The 23,797-nt window shown below is 52.0% G+C and overlaps 3 protein-coding genes across 9 annotated transcripts in view; 1 reads left to right on the top strand and 2 right to left on the bottom strand.

The window, feature by feature from the left end:
- The window catches only part of LIMS2 (LIM zinc finger domain containing 2), a 34,001-nt gene extending 30,388 nt beyond the window's left edge, over positions 1 to 3,613 (bottom strand). The window contains exon 1 of the mRNA XM_051849652.2: positions 3,342 to 3,613. The gene's annotated coding sequence lies outside the window, so the exon portion shown is untranslated. The remainder of the gene's footprint in view (positions 1 to 3,341) is intronic.
- Positions 3,614 to 16,982: 13,369 nt separating this feature from the next.
- Positions 16,983 to 19,448, top strand: SFT2D3 (SFT2 domain containing 3). Its single transcript, XM_051849656.2, has one exon. It carries the CDS (start codon positions 16,983 to 16,985, stop codon positions 17,631 to 17,633), a length of 651 nt encoding a protein of 216 aa, XP_051705616.1. The 3' UTR covers positions 17,634 to 19,448.
- WDR33 (WD repeat domain 33) overlaps positions 18,683 to 23,797 on the bottom strand; it is a 120,242-nt gene continuing 115,127 nt past the window's right edge. For all 7 annotated transcript variants that reach the window (XM_002712200.5, XM_008258435.4, XM_008258436.4 and 4 more), the window contains one exon: positions 18,683 to 22,178. In XM_002712200.5, coding sequence (XP_002712246.1) covers positions 21,949 to 22,178 — 230 coding nt within the window. In that variant the 3' untranslated portion in view covers positions 18,683 to 21,948. The remainder of the gene's footprint in view (positions 22,179 to 23,797) is intronic.

Below are 23,797 nucleotides of genomic sequence, written 5' to 3'. Positions count from 1 at the left end.
TGTGTGTGTGAAGAGGGAGGGGCCAGGGAAACTGGGAGTTTGGCAGGGCGGGAGGCTGCACTCTGGCCATGATGACACTGTGGACCTCAGACACGTGACTCTGAGTGGGCAGCTGCTGCAAGGGACAGATGGATGCAGGGACCGTCTGCTTAGGGGCCGTCTGGAGCATCCTAGAGGTGGTGCCTCAGGCCAGGAGGCAGTCGGGAATGGTGAGAAGGGGTTGGTCCAGGGTCTCCTTTGCAACCATCAGGACCTGCTGAGGACTTGGATGTGGGCTAGGTGTGGGCATGGCCATGTTCATGTGGGCATGATGGGCAGGGCAGCCAAGAAGACATGAAGTTGTCCTTGTTCTGTGGATGTGACATGAAGTTGTCCTTGTTCTGTGGATGTGGGTGACGGCCTGGCTGCAGGGGGAGACGTATGCCCACACTGTGATGTTGAAGAAGCCTCTCCGTGGATGGCAGGGGAGATGGCAGGTAGGGGATGGGCTCGGTGGAGGATGTCACCTCCAGGGTGACAAGTCCTGGAAGCTGAGAGGTGGGGGGGAGGAAGAGAGCAGGAGAGCAGAGTCCCCCAGAAGCCCAGAGGGAAAGGGCTCCAGGGAGGAGGGTACGGAGGCCAGGGAGGGGTCTGGATTTGGCCTGGAGAGTGAAGAGGTCAAGTTCAGCTGGAGAGGGGCAGGCAGGCTCCCTGCATGGCCCCACCCTCAGGAGCACCCCTCACTGTGGCCAATGCAGATGGTGCTCCCCAGAATAGGGCCCATGGCACCCAAGGGGGAACAGAGCCAGGGAAAGTGGCACAGCTAGGAGCAGGGAGGAGGCGGGGAGGGGAGGGTGTGGTGTGCAGGCCAGGGGTTAGTAGGATGGAGTTGGCACCCTATTATCTGAGTTACTCAAACAGCAAGGTTTGAATCTCACATTGAATCCTGTGATCCTGGCTGGGGGCAGATGGGACTCCCACTATCTTCAAGGTCAAGGTGGGGCCCCAAAGTGGCTGGGAGGCAGCGGGCGTGCAGGGCCTAGCTAGGTGCAGACTGACACCCTCTGGATCTCAGAGAAGGTGAGCACCCCCTGCACGTGGGGCAGATACCCTGTGCCCAGGGCTCCTGGGCCACACAGAGGGGCTGGGCTTCCCAGGGCCAGCATGACCTGATCAGCAACATCAAGACGAGGAGGTCCTAGGGTCTCAAAAGTGTCCCCAGCTCCAAAGCCCAGCCCCCAGTGTGACCCTAGGGGCCAGGAGCCTTGCAGGATCCCTGCCACAATGATGAGTCCGAGCTCCTTGAGGCTGGAATTTGTGTGTGAAGTGACCTGTGTGGATCTCTGGGAAGCTCCTGGATCAGTGCAGCTGGAGCATCTCCCTGGCCAAGCTGGTTCTGACACCTGCAGCCCTCAGCACACCTGCTGCTCTGAAAAGTGTGTTTCTCCTTAGGAAGAAAGAAGTGCATGAAGATACTGGGGTACTTCAAACATTCGTAGAGGAGCTAGTGTTGCAGCAGGTTAAGCTGCCTGCCGCCTGCAACGTTGGCATCTCATATGAGTGGCAACTCAAGTCCTGGTTACTTTCTGCTGCTGATCCAGCCTCCTGCTAATGCACCTGGGAAGGCAGCAGAAGATGACCTAAGGGCTTGGGCCCCTGTCACACATGGGGGAGACCAGGATGGAGCGCCTGGCTTCAGCCTGGCCCAACCCTGGCTATTGCAGCCATTTGGGGAGTGAACCAGTGAAGGGAGGATCTCTCTCTCTCTCTCTCTCTCTCTCATTCTGCCTTTCAAATAAATAAATCTCTTTTTAAAATTTTTTGTGGAAAACTGAATGAAAAGATACATTTTGCTTGGGTGCAAAGAAATTTTGAAATCTATGCATGTGAAGAAGCTTCAAAAAGTTGATGAAAAATGCACGTTATGGAAAAACTTACGCATGGAGTTCAAATGTTTGTTCTTATCTTTTCATTGTTGAAGTTCCTGCGTCTCAGCAGGCCCTCAACTCATCAGCCTGGCAGGAAATGACCTCTCTGGCTCACGCAACAGCCCAGTGGAGAAAGTTGGTAGAATGATGGTCTGCTAATTCTTCCAACACTTGTAGAAAAAGGACAAGAGACCCAGACACCCTTTGTAGTCTAAGACAAACACAGAACCTAGCATAAGGGGAGTGCATTTGGCCTAGTGGTTAGTTCAGTTATTAAATGCCTGGGTTCCATGTCACGGAGCCTGGGTTTGAGACCTGGCTCTGCCTCCTGCTTTCAGCTTCCCCTAATGTGAACCTAAGAAGCAGCACTGATGGCTCTAGCAATTGGGTTCCTGCCAATCCAAGACCTGGGTGGAGTTCCCGCTCCTGGCTCTGACCCTGGCCCAGCCCTAGCTCTTTGGAGCATCCGGGAAATGAGCCAGCACAAGAGGGCACTCTCTTCCACAGTCTACCTCTGTTTCTCAAATTAATGAATTAATTTCTTTTTTGTATATATGTTTTAAAGATTTATTTTATTTTCTAAAAGGCAGGGGGACCGAAAGAGAGTTCCATCTGCTGGTTCACTCCCCCAAATGGCTGAGCCAGGAACGCCATCCAGGTCTCCCATGTGGGTGGCAGAGGTGCAAGCACTTGGGCCATCTTTCACTGCTTTCTCAGGTGCATTAGCAAGAAACTGGATTGAACACGGAGCAGCCAGGACTCAAACCAGCAGTCCAATGTAGGATGCCAGCGTTGTGGGCAGCAGCTTAACCCATGCACCACAACAGCTCTCAGGGGTGGAAGGAGAGCTGGGTAAAAGCACTTCACAACTTTCTGCATGACCTTGACCTTGAAAAGGAAAATGCATTTCACACTCACCTTAGCTCTGGGACACTTGATTCAATGCATGGATTTGGATAAGAGTAGCCAGGAACACCCCTACAGATACTCAGGAATGCCACACTTTTGCACCTGACACTGTGGCGACCTTGATTATCCAACAAGAAGCCCCCAAAGATCTTGAGCAGTAGGGCCCCGCCCCTCCCTGCCTCTGAGCCTATTTCCTACACATACTGAGGTTCATTTTGTTCCCATTGTGACAACCAACCAACCCCCTCCCCATGGCGTTTCTCCAACCTCTGTCCAGGATAAATATTAGCTACTGCTCTCAGCCCGGAGCTGTCTGCATCTGCCCTCCCCACCCCACACCCAGCATGCAGCCAAGGTGGTCTTGGCCACCCCCACTCTGATGCCCTGGACCTGGAGGCTGTGATCTGCTTTCCCTAACATCAGCAACACTGGCATGACAATTCAGAGAGAACACAAGGGCAAGGGCAAGGAGATCGGGGACAGGGAAGAGAACCCAGGGCTCCACACCCATCGCAGCTTCTGTACCTTGATGGCTGAGACGCCGTCCCGCCTCCTCGGGCACTTCCTTCCCTGGACGCTGCCAGCGACTTCTCGGAGACGGGAGAGCAGCTGCCCCGCCCGCTTGGCACGCCACGTAGCCGACCGGGTAGCGGCCGTGAGTGTCTGGCCACCACGGAGTCACAGAGCCCTGTAGCCTCTTGTCTCCCTGGGCACAAGGCTTGGCTGGATGTCCAGATCTGGAGGGCGAGGCCGGAGGCACCTCAGGGTCAGGCGAGGATGAAGGAAGCCAGGGCAGGAAAGGGCGGCCTCCCAGGGGAGCCAGGCTGATAGAACAAAAGAAACAACAGCTGCCTTCTGACTTCAGACAGCCCCACAAGTGTTTGCTGGAGTCTCCTGCTCAGGAGCCCCCCACCCCAAAAACCCACTATGTGCAGTCACATGTGATCCCCAAGTTGAGCCCTACAGTAGCGCTTGTAGGAAGAGATTCTGCAAGGGACCACTTGACTAAGCCGTGAACAGGTGCCTCCTGGCTAATGAGTGCTCTCCCCTCAGCTTTATCTACATGATTTTAAAGGATTGCTTTATCACCTTCGACTATAAAACTTTCGTTGTGTTGGGAAATGCCCAGAAGTAGAAAGAAGAAGTATCGCCTTGAGGTTCTCCACCTGAGGTCGGTGTGTGTTAATTTTTTGACCCGACCGTGGTCATTGGTATTTGCAATGTTACACCTATTTCTTTGTGTAGCAGTGGCAGGTGCTCGCCACCATCTCAGTACTGTCCTGGTATCACAGCCAGAGTCCCCATGTGCACAGGCACTGTCCAGGAGCTCCCAGATTTTGTACCATTTAGGAAGAAGGAGAACTGGGGCTTATGTAAATTAGGTATGTAAAATCCAACTTCTGTAACTGATTTGTGCCTTTTTAAAAATTTATTCATTTATTTGTTTGAAAGGCAGAGTGACAGAGATCTTCCATCCACTGGCTCACTTCCCAAATGGCTGCAGTGACCAGGGCTGAGCCAGGCTGAAACCGGGAGCCAGGAACTCCATCTGGGTCTCCCACATGGGTAGCAGGTGCCCAAGTACTTGAGCCATCTTCCACTGCTTTCCTAGATGCATTAGCAGGGAGCTGGATCCGAAGCAGAGCAGCCAGGACTCAACCCGGTGCTCTGATATGGGATGCCAGTGACACAGCAGAGGCCTAACCTGCTGTGCCACCACCCTGGCCCTGGTTCACAGTACTTGCCCCTTGAGGATGGGACTGTTTACAGTTATGACACAGCACCCTACAGAGGGCTGGATATGTATACAACAGAGCCACGGATACTGCGAGATCAGTGATATGACACCGCATGGCCACGTTGTTTAAAATATCCTGCATGCCTGTTGTAAATACGCCATGTACCAGAAAGCAAACTCTCCAGAAACCCTTCCCCGCCCTATCCCTGGATGGAGAACAGGGCTCCACTCAGAGCAGCTGCTCAGTAAATATTTGTTCAAGTGCCTCATTTTAAATGTACTTTGTAAGGTTTTCTCCTGACAAGCTGCCTACCCTACCCCTAGTATCATGCTCCTGTTGCCCACAGACACAAATAGTATTGCACTCACCTCATCTATTCCTGAACTGTGTATGCATAAATTAAAAAAAAAAAAAACAGTTGATACCCAAAAAATCTATTCATTGGAGAAATCTTAATGGAAAGCATTCTTTTAAAAACAAAACCTGGGCCGGCGCCACGGCTCAATAGGCTAATCCTCTGCCTTGTGGCGCCGGCACACCCGGTTCTAGTCCCAGTCGGGGTACCGGATTCTGTCCTGGTTGCCCCTCTTTCAGGCCATCTCTCTGCTGTGGCCAGGGAGTGCAGTGGAGGATGGCCCAAGTGCTTGGGCCCTGCACCTGCATGAGAGACCAGGAGAGGCACCTGGCTCCTGGCTTGGGATCAGCACGGTACGCCAGCCGCAGCGCCGGCTGCAGCGGCCATTGGGGGATGAACCAATGGAAAAGGAAGACCTTTCTCTCTGTCTCTCTCTCTCTCTCTCACTGTCCACTCTGCCTGTCAAAAAAAAAAAAAAAAAAACCCTGGGGGCCGGTGCTGTGGCATAGTGGGTAAAGTCACCGCCTGTGTTGCCGGCATCCCAAATAGGCACCAGTTCAAGTCCCGCCGGCTGCTCCTCTCCCCATCCAGCTCTCTGCTATGGCCTGGGAAAGCAGTGGAAGATGGCCCAAGTCCTTTAGGCCCCTGCACCCATGTGAGAGACCTGGAAGAAGCTCCCAGCTCCTGGCTTTGGATTGGCTCAGCCCTGGCCATTGCAGCCATCAAGGGAATGGACCAGCAGATGGAAGACCTTTCTCTCTGTCTCTTCCTGTCTCTGCCTGTAACTCTGCCTCTCAAATAAATAAATCTTTAAGAAAAAAAACTAGAAACTGGAATTTATTTTTCTTTTTTTTAAGACGTATTTATTTGAAAGGAAGAGTGACAGAGAAAGAGGAGACAAACACACACAAAAAGAGGGAGCGAGAGATCTCCCACCCACTAGTCACTCCCCAGGTGATTGCATGGGAGACCTGGATGGAGTTCCAGGCTTCTGACTGCAGCTTGGTCCAGTCCAGACGATCGCAGCGGTTTGGGGAATGTACCAGAAGATGGAGGATTCTCTCTCTCTTTCTCTCTCTAACTCTGTCTTTCAAATAAATAAATCTTTTTTAAAGAAATTAAGATAACACTGGTAGCTTTGGGATCCACAAGGAGGGCAGGCCTATACTTCCAGGAATGGAGAGTCCTTGTCAAGGTTCCCGCAGGTGCCTAAAGGTCAACCAATGAGGATCAGACCCGCCTCAACCTTTAACCCTCATGCCCTGAAATCTATAAAAGGAGCCCTCCCAACCTCTGACGCGTGACTTCCCAGCCCCCACTCTGTTGGGACTGGGGAACCTCGCCCGAGAGCGGAACCCCAATAAAAGCGTGTGAATTAATTGATTCGTCTGCCTGGGAAGATTTGTTACGTGCCGGACACCTTGCAAACTCATTTTAAAGTTAGAATTTATTTACAAATCAATTTTTAAAAAATTTATTTATTTATTTGAAAGTCATAATTACACAGAGAGAGAGAGAGAGAGAAAGTCTTCCATGTCTTCCATCTGCTGGTTAACTCCCCAATAGGTTGCAATGGCTGGAGTTGAGCTGATCTGAAGCCAAGAGCCAGGAGCTTCCTCCGGGTCTCCCACGTGGGTGCAGGGGCCCAAGGACTTGGGCTGTCTTCTACTGCTTTCCCAGGCCATAGCAGAGAGCTGGGTCGGAAGTGGAGCAACTAGGACTTGAACTGGTATTCATATGGGATGCCGGCACTGCAGGCAGCAGCTTTATCTGCTATGCCACAGCCCGGCCCCAATTTTTTAAATCAATAATTGTTGATTTAATATCAGTAAGCTATTACATATGCAGGGGCTTCAGATGGTTCATGACAAATGCCTATTATAAAAACACTATGCATGGATTTCAAAAAAATTTTTTCAACAAAAGAAGTTTATCTTTTAATTCAATTTTTCCATGTCCTTTTTGAAGTACTCTCATATCAACCCAATTACATATCTTTATGAAAACTACAGCTTCCAAACCATAAAACTTGTGATTTCGACTTCTGTAGCCAGCCAGGATGGAATAGCAGGAAACAGAAAAAACATGAAACAACTTCAGGCGCCAGTGGACACAATCTGTAAGAGACAGGAAACCCGAGTACCTGGGAGTGCTCCCGCTTACTGCTGTGAGAGTTTCCAGGGGGCTGCAGGCAGGCAGAGTAGACTCTGAGTCTGCTGAGTCCAGGGGGCCAGGCCAGGGTTTGGACAGGATAGGACACAGGCCAGTGCCCCAGAGACTCCCCCAAATAAACACCTGCGAGTAAGGAAACCACCCTCGCACAGGAGAGACAAAGTTGGGGGAAGGGGAAGTAACTCTCTTTTTTTAAGATTGATTTATTTGAAAGGCAGAGAGAGGAAGTGAGGGAGCGAGGGAGCAAGAGAGCGAGAGCGAGAGAGAGAGAGAGAGAGAAAGAGAGAGAGAATCTTCCATCTACTGGTTTATTCCCCAAATGACCACAATGGCCGGAGCTGGGCCAGGCTGCAGCCAGGAGCCTGGAGCTTCCTCCGGGCCTCCCACATGATTGCAGGGGCCCAGGCACCCAAGTCACCTTCTACTGCTTTCCTAGGCACTGTAGCAGGGAGCTGGATCAGAAGTGGAGCAGCCAGGACTCCAACAGTACCCATATGGGATGGCGGCAGCCCTAGCCATGGGCTGCCCAGATGGAACACTGTTTCTGGCTGTGTCTGCAACAGTGTTTCTAAAAGCTGAGATGTGGAAGCTCCATCAAGTTCTGGCCTGCCCAGGTCTGCCCTGAGGGGGTCCCAGCAGAGGAGGCAGAGGAAGGCAGAGCTCACCCCCTCTTTCCCTGCCTGCCTGCTGAGTCGGGATATCTCCCCACACCTCTGCCTTCCCACTGGCGTTTATACCATCAGCTCGCCTCGGTTCTCAATTCTTCAGAGCCAGGCTGGATCCCACAAGCTTGGGTCTTCTTCCCTACAGAGGGCGAATTGTGCGGCTTCACGGCTTCCATACTCACATGAGTGATTCTTTATAATAAACCTCTCTCGATGAGGGGACTTCCAAAAGTTTGTGGGAAAATAGAATTAGGGGCAGGTACTGTGGCATAGCAGGTAAAGCCACTGCCTGCAGTGCCGGCATCCCATATGGGCGCTGGTTCGAGTCCCAGCTGCTCCACTTCCCATCCAGCTCTCTGCTATGACCTGGGAAAGCAGTGGAGGATGGCCCAGGTCCTTGGGCCCCTGCACCCACATTGGAGACCCGGAAGAAGCTCCTGGATCCTGGCTTTGGATCAGCGCAGCTCCAGCCGTTACAGCCATCCGGGGGGAGTGAACCAATGGTTGGAAGACCTCTCTCTCTCTCTCTCTCTCTCTCTCTCTCTCTGCCTCTCTGTAACTCTGCCTTTCAAATAAATAATAAGTAAAATCTTAAAGAAAAAAAAAACATAACTGCAAGGGCTGCATTGTGGTGCAGTGGGTTCAGCTGTTGCTTATGATGCTGGCAACCCATACTGGAGCCCACGTTCAAGTCTCGGCTGCTCCACTACTAATCCAGCTCCCTACTAATGTGCCCCTGCCACCCACATGGGAGATCTGGAAGAAGCTCCTGGCTCCCGGCTTCAGCCTGACCTAGACCTGGCCATTACAGACATTATAGAGGTGAAACCCGTAGATGGAAGATCTATCTCACTCTTGCTCTCATTATCCCTTCCCCTCTGTCTCTGTAACTTGGCCTTTTGAATAAATAAATATTTTTAAAAGACTTGCATTCCTTCAGATAATTTATTCCCAAGCATTTTATCGCTTTTTGATGTGATTGTATATGAAATTGGTTCTTTCATTTCCTATCAGATTGTCTATTGCCAGCATATAGAAACACATCCAGAGAAGTGTTGGAAGTGAGAGATCCACCATCTCCCTATCAGTCACTGCAGATTGCACACATGACCTGAAACGTCGCACTGTGCCCCATGAACACACAGTTACTATTGAACCCAGTTGGGATGCCCTCATCCTGTGTCAGAGTGCCTGGCTTCCAGTGCTGGCTCCAGCTCCTGATCCCAGTTTGCTCACGCCAACTTTACAAGGCTGGATGATGGCTTAGGGTGTTCCCACCTCACATGTTGGAGACCTGGATTGAATTCCTGGCTCTGGGCTTTCGTCCCCTATAGCCACTGTGGACATCTAGGGAGTCACCAGATGATAGCAGCTCTCTGTCTCTCTGCCTCTCAAATAGATAATCAGGAAGGAGAAAAATCAAGACAATCATTCAACACGGTGGTTAAGAACCTGCTTTAGGATGCCTGTATCCCAGATCAGAGTGCCCGGGTGTGAGTCCCAGCTCCATTCTCGATTCCAGCTTCCTGCTAATGCACAGCCTGAGCCCCAGGGGACAGGTCTGCTCTTCTAGTGGGCGCTGGGATGACAGTGGCTCCTGCTGTTCTTGGCTTGCTCCTCTGCCTGTGGACACTCCGCCATGGGCAAGCTGGGGTGGGGCAAGGACTGAGGCCTCAGTATTCTCAGCCTGATCACCTTCAGCGGAGCTTCAGGGGGAGCCCTCCTCTTCTGGGACCAAGGAGAGTCCTGGGGAGTGGTTTCTGTCACACCTCAGATGCCACATCTTTCTGAGACTTAAGCAATTGCCTTGAATGAATGCTGCTCTGCTTGCTGTATGCCCTTAGGACAATTTCTGGAGTCTATTACAGTACATAGTGTCCTCCACCAAAATGGTTGTCTTGTTGGGAAGAATCTATCCTGCCACTTGTTGGACCAGTCCAGCGGCAGGTGTCCTGCTGGGATTTCTCCAGCAGCAGTGCCCGTGGGAGACTTCACTGCTCTCTCAGGCACTGGTCTCCAGGCAGCGCCACCGGCTCATGTGCCCTACAGCAGGCTCTAGCAGGCTCTTTCTCACATCTGGTTCTGAAAGGTCTGAGAAACACGTGTGTCCTTTACCTTCCAGAAGTTGTCCCAATCCTTTTTCTCTAAGTTCTGGGCTATAAGTGTTCCAGTGATATGGCAACTTAGCCAGCAGGCTCTTCTTTAAAAAATATATTTATTTATTTATTTATTTATTTATTTATTTATTTGAAAGTCAGAGTTACACAGAGAGAAGGAGAGGCAGAGAGAGAGAGAGAGAGAGAGAGAGAGAGAGAGAGAGATCTTCATCTGCTGGTTCACTCCTCAATTGGCTGCAACAGCCAGAGATGAGCCAATCTGAAGCCAGGATCCAGGAGCTTCTTCAAGGTCTCCCATGTGGGTGCAGGGGCCCAAAGGACTTGGGCCATCTTCTACTGCTTTCCCAGGCCATAGCAGAGAGCTGGATGGGAAGTGGAGAAGCTGAGATTTGAACCAGTGCCCATATGGGGTGCCAGCACTGCAGGCGGCGGCTGTTACCCACTGTGCCACAGCACCAGCCCCATGGCATGCTATTCTTTGAAAATGTCAGATTGCATGAGCTACTATGGACTCGGACAGATTGTGAACAGTGTGAAAGGCACTGGGTGATTATTCACGCCTCATTGACGAGGGATGTGTCCCGGAAGAGGAAGGTACCTGGGGCTTTCCAGAAGCAGGTGAATAAGGAAGTCATGGTAAAGGAGAAACAGGGCTCCTGCCTGCAAGCAGGAGGTGGTCCCCTGCCGTTAGCGGTCTCCTGGAACATAAAGGGGTGGTGCCGTGGTTTAAACGTGGTTCATCCTCGCCAATGTCACAGCATTGCGAGGGGGTGGGACTTGATGATGAGGGCAGGTGTTCACGCAGGTCCCATGAGTGTGGGTGAGTTCCCATGAGCGCAGGCTGTTATAGAGTCTACCCCTGTTGTTCCCCTCTGTCTCTTGGGACTCGCCCACTGGCCCTTTCTGCCAGGAGCCACCCACACGCTGGTACCATAGCCTTGGACTTCTCCACATTCAGAACTGGAAGCCAAATAACCTCTAGTCTTAGGAAGCAACCTAGTCCCTGGGGATTCTGGGTCTAGCGGCAGGAGCTGGGCTAAGACAGGTGGGGCCACTTTTCCACCGTCACCACATTCTGGAACCACAGAACTTACGTGAAGCTCAGCCCACCCAATCCAGTAGGTGATATGTTATCCCCAAACAACCCAGAGACCACCCTAAGCCTCCTGTATCGGTGACACCAAGTCTAAGAAATGGGTCTCAGGTGTGTCCTGTACAACCAGGGGCGCCTGTGTCTCCTGAAAGGTAGGGGCAAAGTCAGCGAGTCGAAGGACCTGCAGGTCAGACAATTGAAAGGGGGAAAGGAGGGAATCTTGTAATTTATTTTTTTAAAGACTTTATTTGAAAAATCAGAGTTACAGAGAGAGAGAGAGAGAGAGAGAGAGAGAGAGACATCTTCCATCTGCTGATTCACTCCCCAGATGGCCACACAGCCAGGGCTGAGCCAGGGTGACGCCAGGAGCCAGGAGCTTCCTCCAGGTCTCCCGTATGGGTACAGGGGCCCAAGGACTTGAGCCATCTTCAACTGCTTTCCCCTGGTGCATTAGTAGGGAGCTAGATCAGAGGTGGTGCAGCCAGGAGTTGAATCAGTGCCAGTGTGGCAGGTAGCAGCTTTAACCACTGTGCCACAGCGACAGCCCCAACCTGTGATTTAAACAGGCAATACTCATACAACAGATTGTGTCCAGGTAAAAAGTTCATGGCTGGCACCGCGGCTCACTTGGCTAATCCTCCGCCTGTGGTGCCGGCACCCCGGGTTCTAGTCCTGGTTGGGGCACCGGTTCTGTCCCGGTTGCTCTTCTTCCAGTCCAGCTCTCTGCTGTGGCCTGGGAGTGCAGTGGAGGATGGCCCAGGTCCTTGGGCCCTGCACCCGCATGGGAGACCAGGAGGAAGCACCTGGCTCCTGGCTTTGGATCAGCGCAGCGCAGCAATAATCTGTAACCAAGTAACCAAACCCATCAAATTGTGAAAACTCTGCTAGCTTTTGTGGGGAGCAACTCAGACTAGACTAAGTTACTGGAATTAAGACTTATTCTATGCATCTGCTCTCCCACAATATGGCGCTGGGAGAGAAGAAAACAGCTTCTACACAGCTGCCTCCAGTTCAACCAATAAACTGTAGGACTTGCTCCTGATTGGAGGAGAGCAGCGTGCTCGGCGTGTGGGCAGCCGAGTTAGGATTGGCGGAGGAGGACTATAAAGGAGGAGAGAGACGGCATGCACCAGGAACATCTAAGAGGAACATCTAAGGGGAACACCTGTGCAGCCCCCGAGAGAGCCGGCCGGCGGTGTGCCACTCCCCTGCGGAAGTGGGGAAAGTGGCCAGGGGGAACCGCCCTTCCACAGAGGTGGAAGGGACAGTAGCCAACCCGGGAAGAACCAGCAGCAAACCCGGGGAGGGCCGAGCAGACGAAAGAACAGCGCAGGGTCCTGTGTCGTTCCTCCACGAAGAGGGGGAGCGACATAATGGTGCCGTGACTCGGATATGAAGCCTAGGCAGGGTTTAGTGTCGTTCCTCCATGAAGACGGGGAGCGACAGCTTTTAACTTTGCAAATGCAAGCACCATAAGGCCAGGCAGATAAAAGCCATTTCAAATTTTGTCTTTTGTTGTACTCTTTCATAGCCTGGAACATACCAATAACACTGGAAAGTTTTGCAAGACAGAGAGTAAGAGAAAGACAGAGACAGAGAGAGAGAGAGAAAGACAGAGAGAGAGAGAGAATATGAATGAATCTCCCATTCACTCCTATTCACTCCCTTAATGCCCACGACAGTCAAGGACTGGACCAGGCTGAAGCCAGGAGCTAAGAACCTGGTCCAGGTCTCCCATGGGTGTGGCAGGAATCTACCTCCCAAGGCCATCACGGCTGCCTGCCAGGATATGTATCAGCTGGAGCCAGGAGCCGGAGCGAATATTGTGTGTGTACTGAGCCCTGGGACTCTGCTAAGGGAGCTAAGCAGCCACCCCAAAACTGACACTTCAGATCAATCTCAGTCAAAACTAATTCACAATATTACTAAGATGTTATACCCATGAAAGGTGCTCGCGGTTGCTATCAGCAAATGAAGCAATGATAAACATGTAAAGTTGTAGCGCACATCTATAAGGCTGTGGGAAAGATCATCGGCCGTATTCCCATGGCTGACCGTTTTGCCGAGTTCAGTGGGGATGATTCCTCCTCTCCACCAACCAAACCCCCATGTCTGGTCCAGGTCATCTTCCCAGCACCCTCAGATGCAGACCGTGCCACTGTGGCTTGGTACAGCAAGTCTTCTTATCTACCTTTCACCCAAAAACCTGTCTTTCTGTTGTAATGTTTTTTTCTTTTGTTTATTTGAAATGTAGAGATAGAGACACACACACAGTAAAAGAGAGAGAGAGAGAGAGAGAGAGAGAGAGAGAGAGAGAGAGAGAGAGAGGAGAGATCTTCCATCCACTGGTTCATTCCCCAAATGGCCACAAATGCCGTGGTCAGGCCAGGCCGAAACCAGGAGCCAGGAGGCTCCTCCCGGTCTAACCCCCCACTGTGGGTGCAGGGGCCCAAGCACTTGGGCCACCTTTCGCTGCTTTCCCAGGCGCATTAGCAGGGAGCTGGATCGGAAGTGGAGCAGCCTGGACACCATCTGGTGCCCACGTGGAACATTACTTTTTTCCGTGAACTTTCCAAAGCCCCCTTGAATTCCACGGGCCCATGCCTGGGGACCCCCAAAGCGAAAAGCCAGCCCCCTCCCACCTGGCCGGCCCCACTGGGTGCATCTTGACCAGCCGGGCCAGGCCACTCTTGAGGACACAGAAAGTACCCCCAGTCCACTGCGGAGGCAGCTGCGCTGCCGGGCCCGTTGCGCCTGGGACAAGTGGGATGAAACGCGGCAAAGTCAGCGCCCTCGGGAGGCCGCCTCTGCCTGAGTGGCCAGGCTCAGGGTAGCTTCATCACCAGCAGCCGGCGGTGCCCGCAGGCCCCTTGTCTCCGCGCGGTTTGCTTGGCAGCAGACCGCCCAGGAGGGAGGACGTCCAAGGGCTGTCCCCGGCAAACGCGGGACCTCGGCAGGCCAGCCCACGCCGCAGCGGGCGTCGAGGACTCCGGAGCCGGTCTCCTCCTCAGTTTCCCCAGCAGGCTTAAGGAAACAGCCCCCGCCGGGGTAGGTGGCAACAGTGCATGAGACGGCGCAACGGACCACCAGCGCCCCCTGCTGGGAGACCCGCGCGTCTGCAGCCCGGACGCGCTTCTCCGATTCCCGTCCCTTGGGCTCGGTCGCCAAAGGCCGCGGGGGCCGCGGGTGTGGCCACAACCCAAAACGCCCCTGAAGGAAATCAGAATGTCAGGGGTCACGTGCTCCTCTGCTTGGCACAGCTCTTACAGATATCCGCAGCTGGGAACCTGTAGCAAGCCTTACCCCACATTCCTGTATTTGCAACAGCTGCACTGTTGGTACAAAAGCCACCAGTCACACGTAGCTATTAGATGTGGAATCTATAGGAATTACACATTATGTCATATGTAGCAACCTGTATAAATTATGTTTTAAACGCAGTGATTATAAATAATGGATTGATGAAAATGAAAAATTCAGTTCCTCGGTGGCACTGTGGCCAATGCTGCGTGTGGCCAGTGGCTACAGAAATGGCCCGTGTCACGGCTGAGGCCGCTGTGCAGGCGGAGTCTCAGCAGCCCGCAGCCCACGAGGAGCCGACCCAAGGCTGCCCAGGAAGACTGTGTTGGGGGCTGGACAGCAGGGATGCACAGAAATGAGACTTGAGAGATCATAAACACCTCACCAGCTTTTTCTTTCCTAAGATTTATTTATTTGACAGAATTACAGAGAGAGGGAGAGAGAGAGAGAGAGAGAGAAATCTTCCATTTGCTGGTTCACTCCCCAAATGGCTATAACAGCCAGGGGCTGGGCCCACCCAAAGCCAGGAACCAGGAGCTTCTTCTACATCTCCCAATTACTTGAGTCATCTTCTACTGCTTTCTCAGGCACTCCCATAGCAGAGCCTGAAGAAGCTTCTGGCTTCAGTATGGCCCAGATATGACTGTTGCAGCCATTTGGGGTGTGAACTGGCAAATGCAAGATCGATCTCTGTCTCTCCTTCTCTCTTTTTCAAATAAGTAAATCTTAAAAAAAAAAAAGCCATTTATTACATTCAGCAAAACAGATTTTTAAAGAAAGATTTGACAGGCAGAATGACACAGAGACAGTCTCAAAGAGATCTTCCATCCACAGGTTCACCCTCCAAAGAGCCAACAGGCTCCCATGTTGGGTGGCAGGGGCCCAAGCACTTGGGCCAGATTTTTTTTTTTTTTCTTTTCTTTTTTTGACAGGCAGAGTGGATAGTGAGAGAGAGAGACAGACAGAAAGGTCTTCCTTTTGCCGCTGGTTCACCCTCCAATGACCACCGCGGCTGGCGTGCTGCAGCTGGCGCACCACGCTGATCCAAAGGCAGGAGCCAGGTGCTTCCCCCAGTCTCCCATGGGGTGCAGGGCCCAAGCACTTGGGCCATCCTCCACTGCACTCCCTGGCCACAGCAGAGAGCTGGCTTGGAAGAGGAGCAACCGGGACAGAATCCGGCGCCCCGACCAGGACTAGAACCTGGTGTGCCGGCGCCGCAAGGCGGAGGATTAGCCTACTGAGCCACGGCGCCAGCCCAGATTTTCTTTCAATCGATCATTTCAGGCAGCGAAAGGGGGCCTCACAGCCAGCACCTTTGCTCATTGTGGTTTTGGCTTCTGTACTCTGCTTGCTTGCTTGCCCCCGTTTCACATCCTCCCTCTTTCACCACGGTTAGACAGAGTTCTCAGAACCGAGGAACGGCCAACAATTCCCGGAGATGTAAGATCAAGATCAGGGACCACAGGTGCATATCACAGTTCTTTTATTGTTTAAGATTATTTCTTCACTTCCTCCTTTTTAGACAGTAGCTTTCACTTTTAAAAGCACCAATGAAATGCATAGGTTCATAAAGACAGCCAAAGAGAAAATAAGAAAGTGCTTACGTATAGACCTGTTTGTACTGGATTATATAAGCTTTGTGTAAACTGGGCTGGGGGCTCTCCTTTGCCATACCACTGTTACTGAGAAGGCGGGGAGGGTCCGAGTTCGAACTCGCAATAAACGATCCCTGCAATTTGCTTCGACTTTTGGACTCTGGTGGCCTCTGATTCTTGGGGGCAGTCGATTATCGGGCACTTCAGCAGCACCTTGAGGGCACCTACACTGCACTGCCAACTGTCAGCTTGGCCCAATCTGCCAACCGTTTTTGGTTGTACCCTTGCAACAGGCTTGCCAAGCGCTAGGGAGAGGGAGGTGAAAGGCAGCAGCTGGCCCAGTCCGGAAGAAATACACCGTCACACCTGGGGAAGCTGAGCACACCTGGGGAAGGTGCACCGAGGCTGCATGGCAGGGACAGGAGGAAGCAGAAGGAGGCGGGGGGGGGGGGGGGGGGGACAGCACAGGCAGGTGCATCTCCAGGGGGCTGCCCCGCAACAGATCGGGAACTGGCCGGATGCGGGCCAGCCCGTCGGGCGAGGACGAGTCGGAGACGAGAAAACGGAGGGGTAAACCCAACCACGACACCATCACGGGGCTTTGCCCAAATGCGAAATAGAACCAGCAGACTGGTCGGGGTGTGGGTTAACCCGTCTATTCTACCAGCTTCCCCGTTAAAAAAAAAAAAAAAAAAAAAAAAAGAGCCCTGAAGGTCTGAACTTTATTAAAAATCCACTTTTTAACTTTGCGGTAACTGCAATTAGCCAGCAACGGTAAGAAACAAGAGTTTGCGTATTCTGATGCTGTCAGGACACATTCCCTTAAGCGCAGGGCGCCCTCGCCCCCATATTTTAGTGCTTATAGGGCTTATCTGGTACGTACAAAGTACGTGCGCCACACGGCGAACACAAAAGCTACAGTCACTGGGAGAGTGACTACAAGCCTAGTAACGCGCGGCGACAGCTAACGTCCACCGAGAACCAGGCTGAACACTTTTCGCGCGGGCCACAGGCCCCACCCCTTCCGCCAGGCCCGACCAACCGGCGCCCGAGGGTCCAACCACTTCCGCCAGCGCCCGACAGCCGGAAGTGAGCCGCGGCCTTTCCCTCCTGTCAGCGCCCCGTCCAAGATGGCGGACCTCCACCGCCAGCTGCAGGAGTACCTGGCGCAGGGCAAAGCCGGCGGAACGGCGGCCGCCGAGCCGCTACTCGCCGCAGAGAAGACGGAAGAGCCTGCGGCCGGGGGCGGGCCGGCGGGGGCGTGGCTGGGCCGCGCGGGCCTTCGTTGGACGTGGACGCGGAGCCCCGCGGAGCCGGCAGCGGGCCCGACGTGCCTGCCCACCGTGACTCGTGGGCAGCGGCTGGCGGCGGGCGGCGGGTGCCTGCTGCTGGCCGCGCTCTGCTTCGGCCTGGCCGCGCTCTACGCGCCCGTGCTGCTGCTCCGCGCGCGCAAGTTCGCGCTGCTCTGGTCGCTGGGCTCGGCGCTGGCGCTGGCCGGCGGCGCGCTGTTGCGGGGCGGCGCGGCGTGCGGGCGCCTGCTGCGGGGCGAGGAGACGCCGTCGCGGCCCACGCTGCTCTACGTGGCCGCGCTGGGCGCCACGCTGTACGCGGCGCTGGGGCTGCGCAGCACGGTGCTCACCGCGCTGGGCGCCTGCGCGCAGGTGGCCGCGCTCTTGGCCGCGCTGCTGGGCCTGATGCCCTGGGGTAGCGGCGCCGCGCTGCGGCTCGCGCTGGGCCGCCTGGGCCGCGGCGCCGGCCTGCCCAAGACGCTGCCCGTGTGAGAGAGCGGGGCCGCGCCGTCGAGGGAGGACGCGGAGCCAGCAGCGGGCCGAGCCGGCGTCGGCGGAGCGGAAGACTGTGCCGTGGGCTCCAGGACTGGACGCCCGGACCCGGCTGGAGGCTCGGTGCTGACCGTCGAGCGGCCGTCACGAACTGAGACTTAGAGCGTTTCCGCGTTTTGTGCTGCATTCCGAAGCCTGCGTTCTGGAAACGCCAGATTTTTGCCACTGATGACACACTGTGAAACGGCTGTTAGTTACTTCTGCATTAGCTATGGTTTTAGACTCACCTGGGTTAAAAAAAATATGGTTCCTTGAATTAGCTGTTTTTGTGATTTTTCTCAGATTTTTTTACCTTTTGTCTTTTAAAAAATCCAATGGGCTATGTATTTTAGCCCCAAGAGCTTCTTGGTTTTGTTTTTGCTATACGTTAGACTTGGAAATTATTTACTTTGCTGTGCAAATGAATCCAGAGGGTATCGGATTAAAGGTTAGATTTAGCCTCTGGCATTAAAATTCTTAAGATCGTTTACCTCGATTTTTGGTCAGTTACAGAAATTGTAAATATGGTGCCTGATAACATGGAAAATTAGTTCGTAATAAGTGATGAACGCAATGGACCAAAAGAATTTCTGTTCGAAGAGGCGTGGTATTGGCTAAGATACATGGAAATGCTTGCAGATGCTACCGCAGAACAGGGCATAGGGAATCCTGGGAGAATTCCATGTTTGATGGAAACAGTTTCTCCAAGCTCTGATGATCATTTCCAAATTTTATTGCCTGCTTTTTAAACCATTGTGTACAATTTGCAGACGGATTCGTATGCAATAGAAGATGCTTTTCCTAATTGCGAATTTCCTTGAGTTGAAGTTCAAGCCTTTACTTTTACCTACCTTAATTCATGGCCAGATTCAGGCCCAATATCCTGATGAGTCCAGAAGACTCAGATGCTTTTTGTCAGTAGCTGTTAACTAGTAAGTGAAACGTATTTAGAATGTGAGTGCGGAGACAGTGGTTCTGAATTGCCTGAAGAGCTAGGCCTCAGGTCAGGGGCTGGGACCCAGGTGGGCAGAGAGGGATCCACGTCCAAGGTTCACAACCGTTCTGGCATTGACTTGCACAATTTGAAGGTCATTTTCTGGCACTGTGTGCCTGTGTTGCCTTAGGAGGGTGTTTGTTGGGTGCAATAGGACACTATTCTTTCCTCCAACCTTAAAATAGAAGTTTTCTAGGTCCTGATCCATGCCACAAGCCTTCCGCCAAGAACTGACGCTGGTGGCAGCATCCACACTGTGGGTTTGCAGACTCATCACCAGTATTCACTCAGCGTACTGCCTGTTTGCCCCTCGGTGAAGAGGGTTCCCTACCTCAGGGCAGGTAAATGCAGTGTTTTTCTGGAGAAAAAAAATTTTAATTGGAAGGCTTTGAGCCATTGGCCGGCTGTTCTTTGTGGGCCCTTGGATTTTCTGCTCTAGTTAAAAATTTCTCTGGAGTTTACATGGCTGAAGATGTCAGTGTTGAACACATTTTTAGTTAATGATATTCTGTTTCCTAAATCCAGATTTTAACTGTTTCCAATGTTTTTCCAAGAAATGTTCAAAAATTCGAAGGACGGTGTCTTCTATGTATTTCAGTAGTGATGTTTTAAAATGCCATATATATCCATGTTCTGAGAATCAATGTATAAGAGATTTCTGTTTTCTCTAAAGTGAATCCATTCTCCAAGTGTGATTTGGTTATCTGCTTACTGATGTACTGTTTTAAAGTTAAAGCCTAAAATATTAATAAAATTCTTCCCACATTCACCTCAGGAAAAAAGCATGATTGCCATGTGGGTTTGGTCTGTGGCTTCCTTTTTAGCTTCTTTGAATTTGATTACAGTTTCTCTAAGCGTCTCTCCTGCAGGGCAGGTACGGAACACCCACTAACCCAAAGCACTACTGGAGTCACCTCAGCGGGTGCTCAGAGGAGGTGCTGACAATCAGATGTTTTCCATTTCAAAATGAAATTGAAAAAAACTCACCTGGAGTCTCTAGTGTCTAACATCTCAGAAAACAGTGTAGCAGGTTGACATTTTCTTACTCCTCAGAATAAAAACTGATGCAACTTTTTTACATTAATCTAGAACCAGAGAAGAGGTTTTTATGTACCAGCTAACTACATCAATATTCCTTTTCTAAGCAACCACTGAAGACAGAACACCTACATTTGCCAAGTAAACTCTGACATCAAACTGAAGCTGGCAATGTGATGAAATGTCAGGGCCCACCCAAATGTCCCTTTAATAAGAAAAGCCACCTTGGGGCTGCCGTGGTATGGTGGGTGAGCCCGTTTGTGATGCTGGCATCCCATACCAGAGTGCGGCTGGAAGTCCCAGCTGCTCTATCCCAGCTGTTCTTCCAATCCAGCTTTCTGCTAATGTGCCTGGAAAGGCAATGGATGATAGCCCAAGTACTTCCTCTGCAACCCACGTGGGAGACCAGGATGGAGATGTTGGCTTTGGCCTGGCTCAGACCTGGCTGTTGTGGCCATTTGGGGAGTGAACCAACAGATACTTCTCCCCATCTCTACTCCCTTTTCCTCCCTCTGTTGCTCTACCTTTCAAATAAGTTTGTTTTTTTGTTTTTTTTTTTTGACAGAGTGGACAGTAAGAGAAAGAAAGGTCTTCCTTTTCCATTGGTTCACCCCCCAATGGCTGCTGCGGCCGGTGCACCGCGCTGATCCGAAGCCAGGGGCCAGCCAGGTACTTCTCCTGGTCTCCCACGCGGGTGCAGGGCCCAAGCACTTGGGCCATCCTCCACTGCACTCCCGGGCCATAGCAGAGAGCTGGACTGGAAGAGGAGCAACCAGGACAGAATCCGGCACCCCAACCGGGACTAGAATCTGGTGTGCCGGCGCCGCAGGTGGAGGATTAGCCTATTGAGCTGCGGCACCGGCCATAAGTAAGTCTTTAAAAAAAAAAAAAAATTATTGTAAAAACTATGTGTCAAGGACCCGTGCTGTGGCCTAGCAGGCTAGCAGGTAAGGTCCCCACCTGCAGTGCCGGCATCCCATATGGGCACTGGTTCGAGTTCTGGCTGCTCCACTTCCAATCCAGCTCTCTGCTGTGGCCTGGGAAAGCAGTGGAAGATGGCCCAAGTCCCTGGGCCCCTGCACCCACATGGGAGACCTGGAAGAAGCTCCAGGCTCCTGGCTTCAGATCAGCTCCAGCTGTTGCAGTTACTGAGGGAATGAATCAGTGGATGGAGACCTCTCTGCCTCTGCCTCTCTCTAACTCTACTTTTCAAATAAATAAATCTTCAAAACAAAACAAAAACCCCAAAAACTAAGGGTCCGTACAGAAAGTATCATCGGGTAGCTCAAACTGAATGTTTGGCTGCCAATCCAAACCAGACCAAATGTGACATGTTTATAACACAAGCGACTTGCCATGGTTAAGAACTTCCTGGGTTACTTAAGTTAGAACCATCCTCTGCATTCAGTGCCGGTATTTCCACACAGCTCATATGGCTAAAGTATTTTCGGGAGACATTTCAGTCCAGTCCTTTTCAATGTAATAGTGAAATGCTTTACGTTGTCCAAAGGGTTTGTGTACTTAATTTCTCTCTTAAACCCAGTTCCTCTCCATCAAAACAAGGCGGTTCAAATCTAAAGTGATTGCCACGAGACCCCCAGGGAAGGTGTGTGTAAGATTCCATCCGCAGGTCTAAAGCCTGGAACCTGCTTCAGAACACACTAGCATCATTTTAGAGCTTTCCTCACTCTTAACAACACAGTGTGACAGCACATGTGTTTACAGAGACCTGGGGCTCCCATCAAGTATGCTCGTGAACATCAGCGACAACCACACCCCCCGCCATCTGAGAACCCAGGGTTCCTTAAGGCAAACACTTCACAACTAGTTGTTTTCTGTTAATTCTTGCATAAGTCACATTCTGTATTCATACAAAAACAACTTAATGTTTTTCTCTGACAAACTGTACATATAGAAATAAATTTCCAATTGGACATGAATTTAAATTTGTGGAGGTGCTCCATGTCTCATGACACTAAGGGAAAGGAAAAAAAAAAAAAAGATTCCAGCTTTTATCTTCACGAAACAACATGGGGGTTAGGGAGAGGAGGGTGGACAGGACCAGACAGGGCCAGCTGCTCGGGAGCCGGCAGCAGTCTCTCCATCTTGAAGACGTCTTTAGGGGCTCCTGGGATGCAGCTGCCCCAGAGAAGAGTTCAGGACTACACTGGTGCGGACTTGGTGGAGTCGACCAGAAGTTCTTAACAACCGTCCAGGCGGGCCTGGGGCACACGGCGCCGACTCCTACCGACCCCTTCCACCGCCCCGGGAAGAGCCCCGCCTCGGTGGGCCAGAGTTCATGTTACTTCCTCTACCCCAGGTACTGCTACTCCGGACCCCTCGAGAAGGCGTGCCACTGCCCGGGGGGCCCCCGAAAGGTTCGTCTCTGTGGTATCCATCATGGTGGTCTCCGTCCAAAGAGCTGGAACGGCCGGATTTTGGCACTCTCTGGGAAGGTCCTGGGCCCCCTCGGCCTGAAACAAAACATTGATTTCCCAGGTGACTTTCTGTAGTAGAGATGGTCAGCCAGGCCCAGCCACCACCTCAACCCCACGGGGGCTTGTGGCCTGGCCTCAAGGCTGTGTGACATAACAGGAAACCACGAGATCCACACAGAGTAGCCTGGCGACACCCACGGACCAGAGGAGAGGTTGGAGCGAGGACTCCAGGGGGTGTTCAAGAGTTCTGAAAAGCAGAGACTTGACTGTGGAAGCGAGTGAGATGCACAAACGACCACAATGTCAACAACAAGCACCCAGCTGGGAGACACTGCTGTGACACGTGCCCGGTGGCTTCCTTTCTGAGTGAAAGAAAAGATTTTTTGAAGAGCATTGGGTTTAAGAATTACTTCTTCCCAAGGATAGCTTAATTTGTTTCAGAGTTGAACCCACAAATGTTTAGGTATTATTAAAACACTACCTTTTAAAACTGTATGGGGAGGGGGGTACCAGTGCTGTGGCATAAAAGGTTAAGCTGCCATCTGCACTGCTGGCATCCCATATTGGTGCAGGTTTGAATCCTGGCTGTTCCACTTCTGATCCAGCTCCCTGTTAATATGCCTGGGAAGGTAGCGGAGGATGGCTCAAGTACTTGGACCCCTGCACCCATGCGGGAGACCCAGATAAAGCTTCTGGCTTCAGCCTGGCCCAGCCTCAGCCATTGTGGCCATTTAGGGAGTGAACCAGCAGATAGAAGACCTCTCTGTCTCTTTTTCTCTGTAACTCTGCCTTTCAAATAAATAAATACATCATATATATATATATATATATATATATACACACACACACCTTTTATTGGGGCGGGCACTGTGACACAAGCAGGCTAAGCTACTACTTGAGATGCCTACATCCCATATCTGAGTACCTAGGACTGAGCCCCTCCCCCCCTCTTTGCTTGCAATCCAGTTTCCTGCTGATGTAGGCAGCAGATGATGATGGCTCAAGAACTTGGGTTCCTGCCACCCACATGGGAGACCCAGATGGAGCGCCTGGCTCCTGGCTTCAGCCTGGCCCAGTCCCCGCTGCTGCAAGTATCTGGGGGAATGGGCTAGCATGTGGAATCTATCTGTCCTTTAAGGAAAATTTAAGTGAAAACCACAACCCTAATTTCTAAATAAATAAAAATAAAACTTTATCTGTCCTAAGTTTTTGAACAGAGCTTAAACATAGTTAGGAGAAGAGGTAAGAGCTGCTTTTTGGCTTTTCTCCCAGTGTGACGTGGCCCCCAAGTATGCCCGGGCAGAGGAGCCGCCAGGCGGCAGGTCACTGCCACACTGGCACATACCCTGGACCTGCAGAGGTGGCCCGCGTGCCCGTGAAGTTGCCCAAGATCCTAGTGAACTAACAACGAGCCACACATGGAGGTGGCGAAGACCTGCTGGAGATTCATGCAGAAGTGGCTTTGCTCTGAGAACAACCAAACCACCACGCCCAACTCTGCAGTGGAAGCACTGTGAACACCAAGCAGGTTAACTCGGGGAGCGGCGCATGGTCAGGGCACAGGGCCTGAAAGTCTTTCCCGCAGCTGCCCAACCTAAGCTGAGAGCAGACTTCTGGTTAGTATTCAGTGGCTGCTACCCCAGCTAAAGGGGTAA

The sequence above is a fragment of the Oryctolagus cuniculus genome, chromosome 3 (assembly GCF_964237555.1).
Source record: "Oryctolagus cuniculus chromosome 3, mOryCun1.1, whole genome shotgun sequence".
NCBI lineage: Eukaryota > Metazoa > Chordata > Mammalia > Lagomorpha > Leporidae > Oryctolagus > Oryctolagus cuniculus.
This window is presented reverse-complemented; position numbering and strand designations above follow the sequence as displayed.

What these genes read in the sequence shown, in the direction of transcription:
- SFT2D3 (XM_051849656.2), top strand. Translation starts at nt 16,983, where the DNA reads ATGGCGGACCTCCACCGCCAGCTGCAGGAGTACCTGGCGCAGGGCAAA.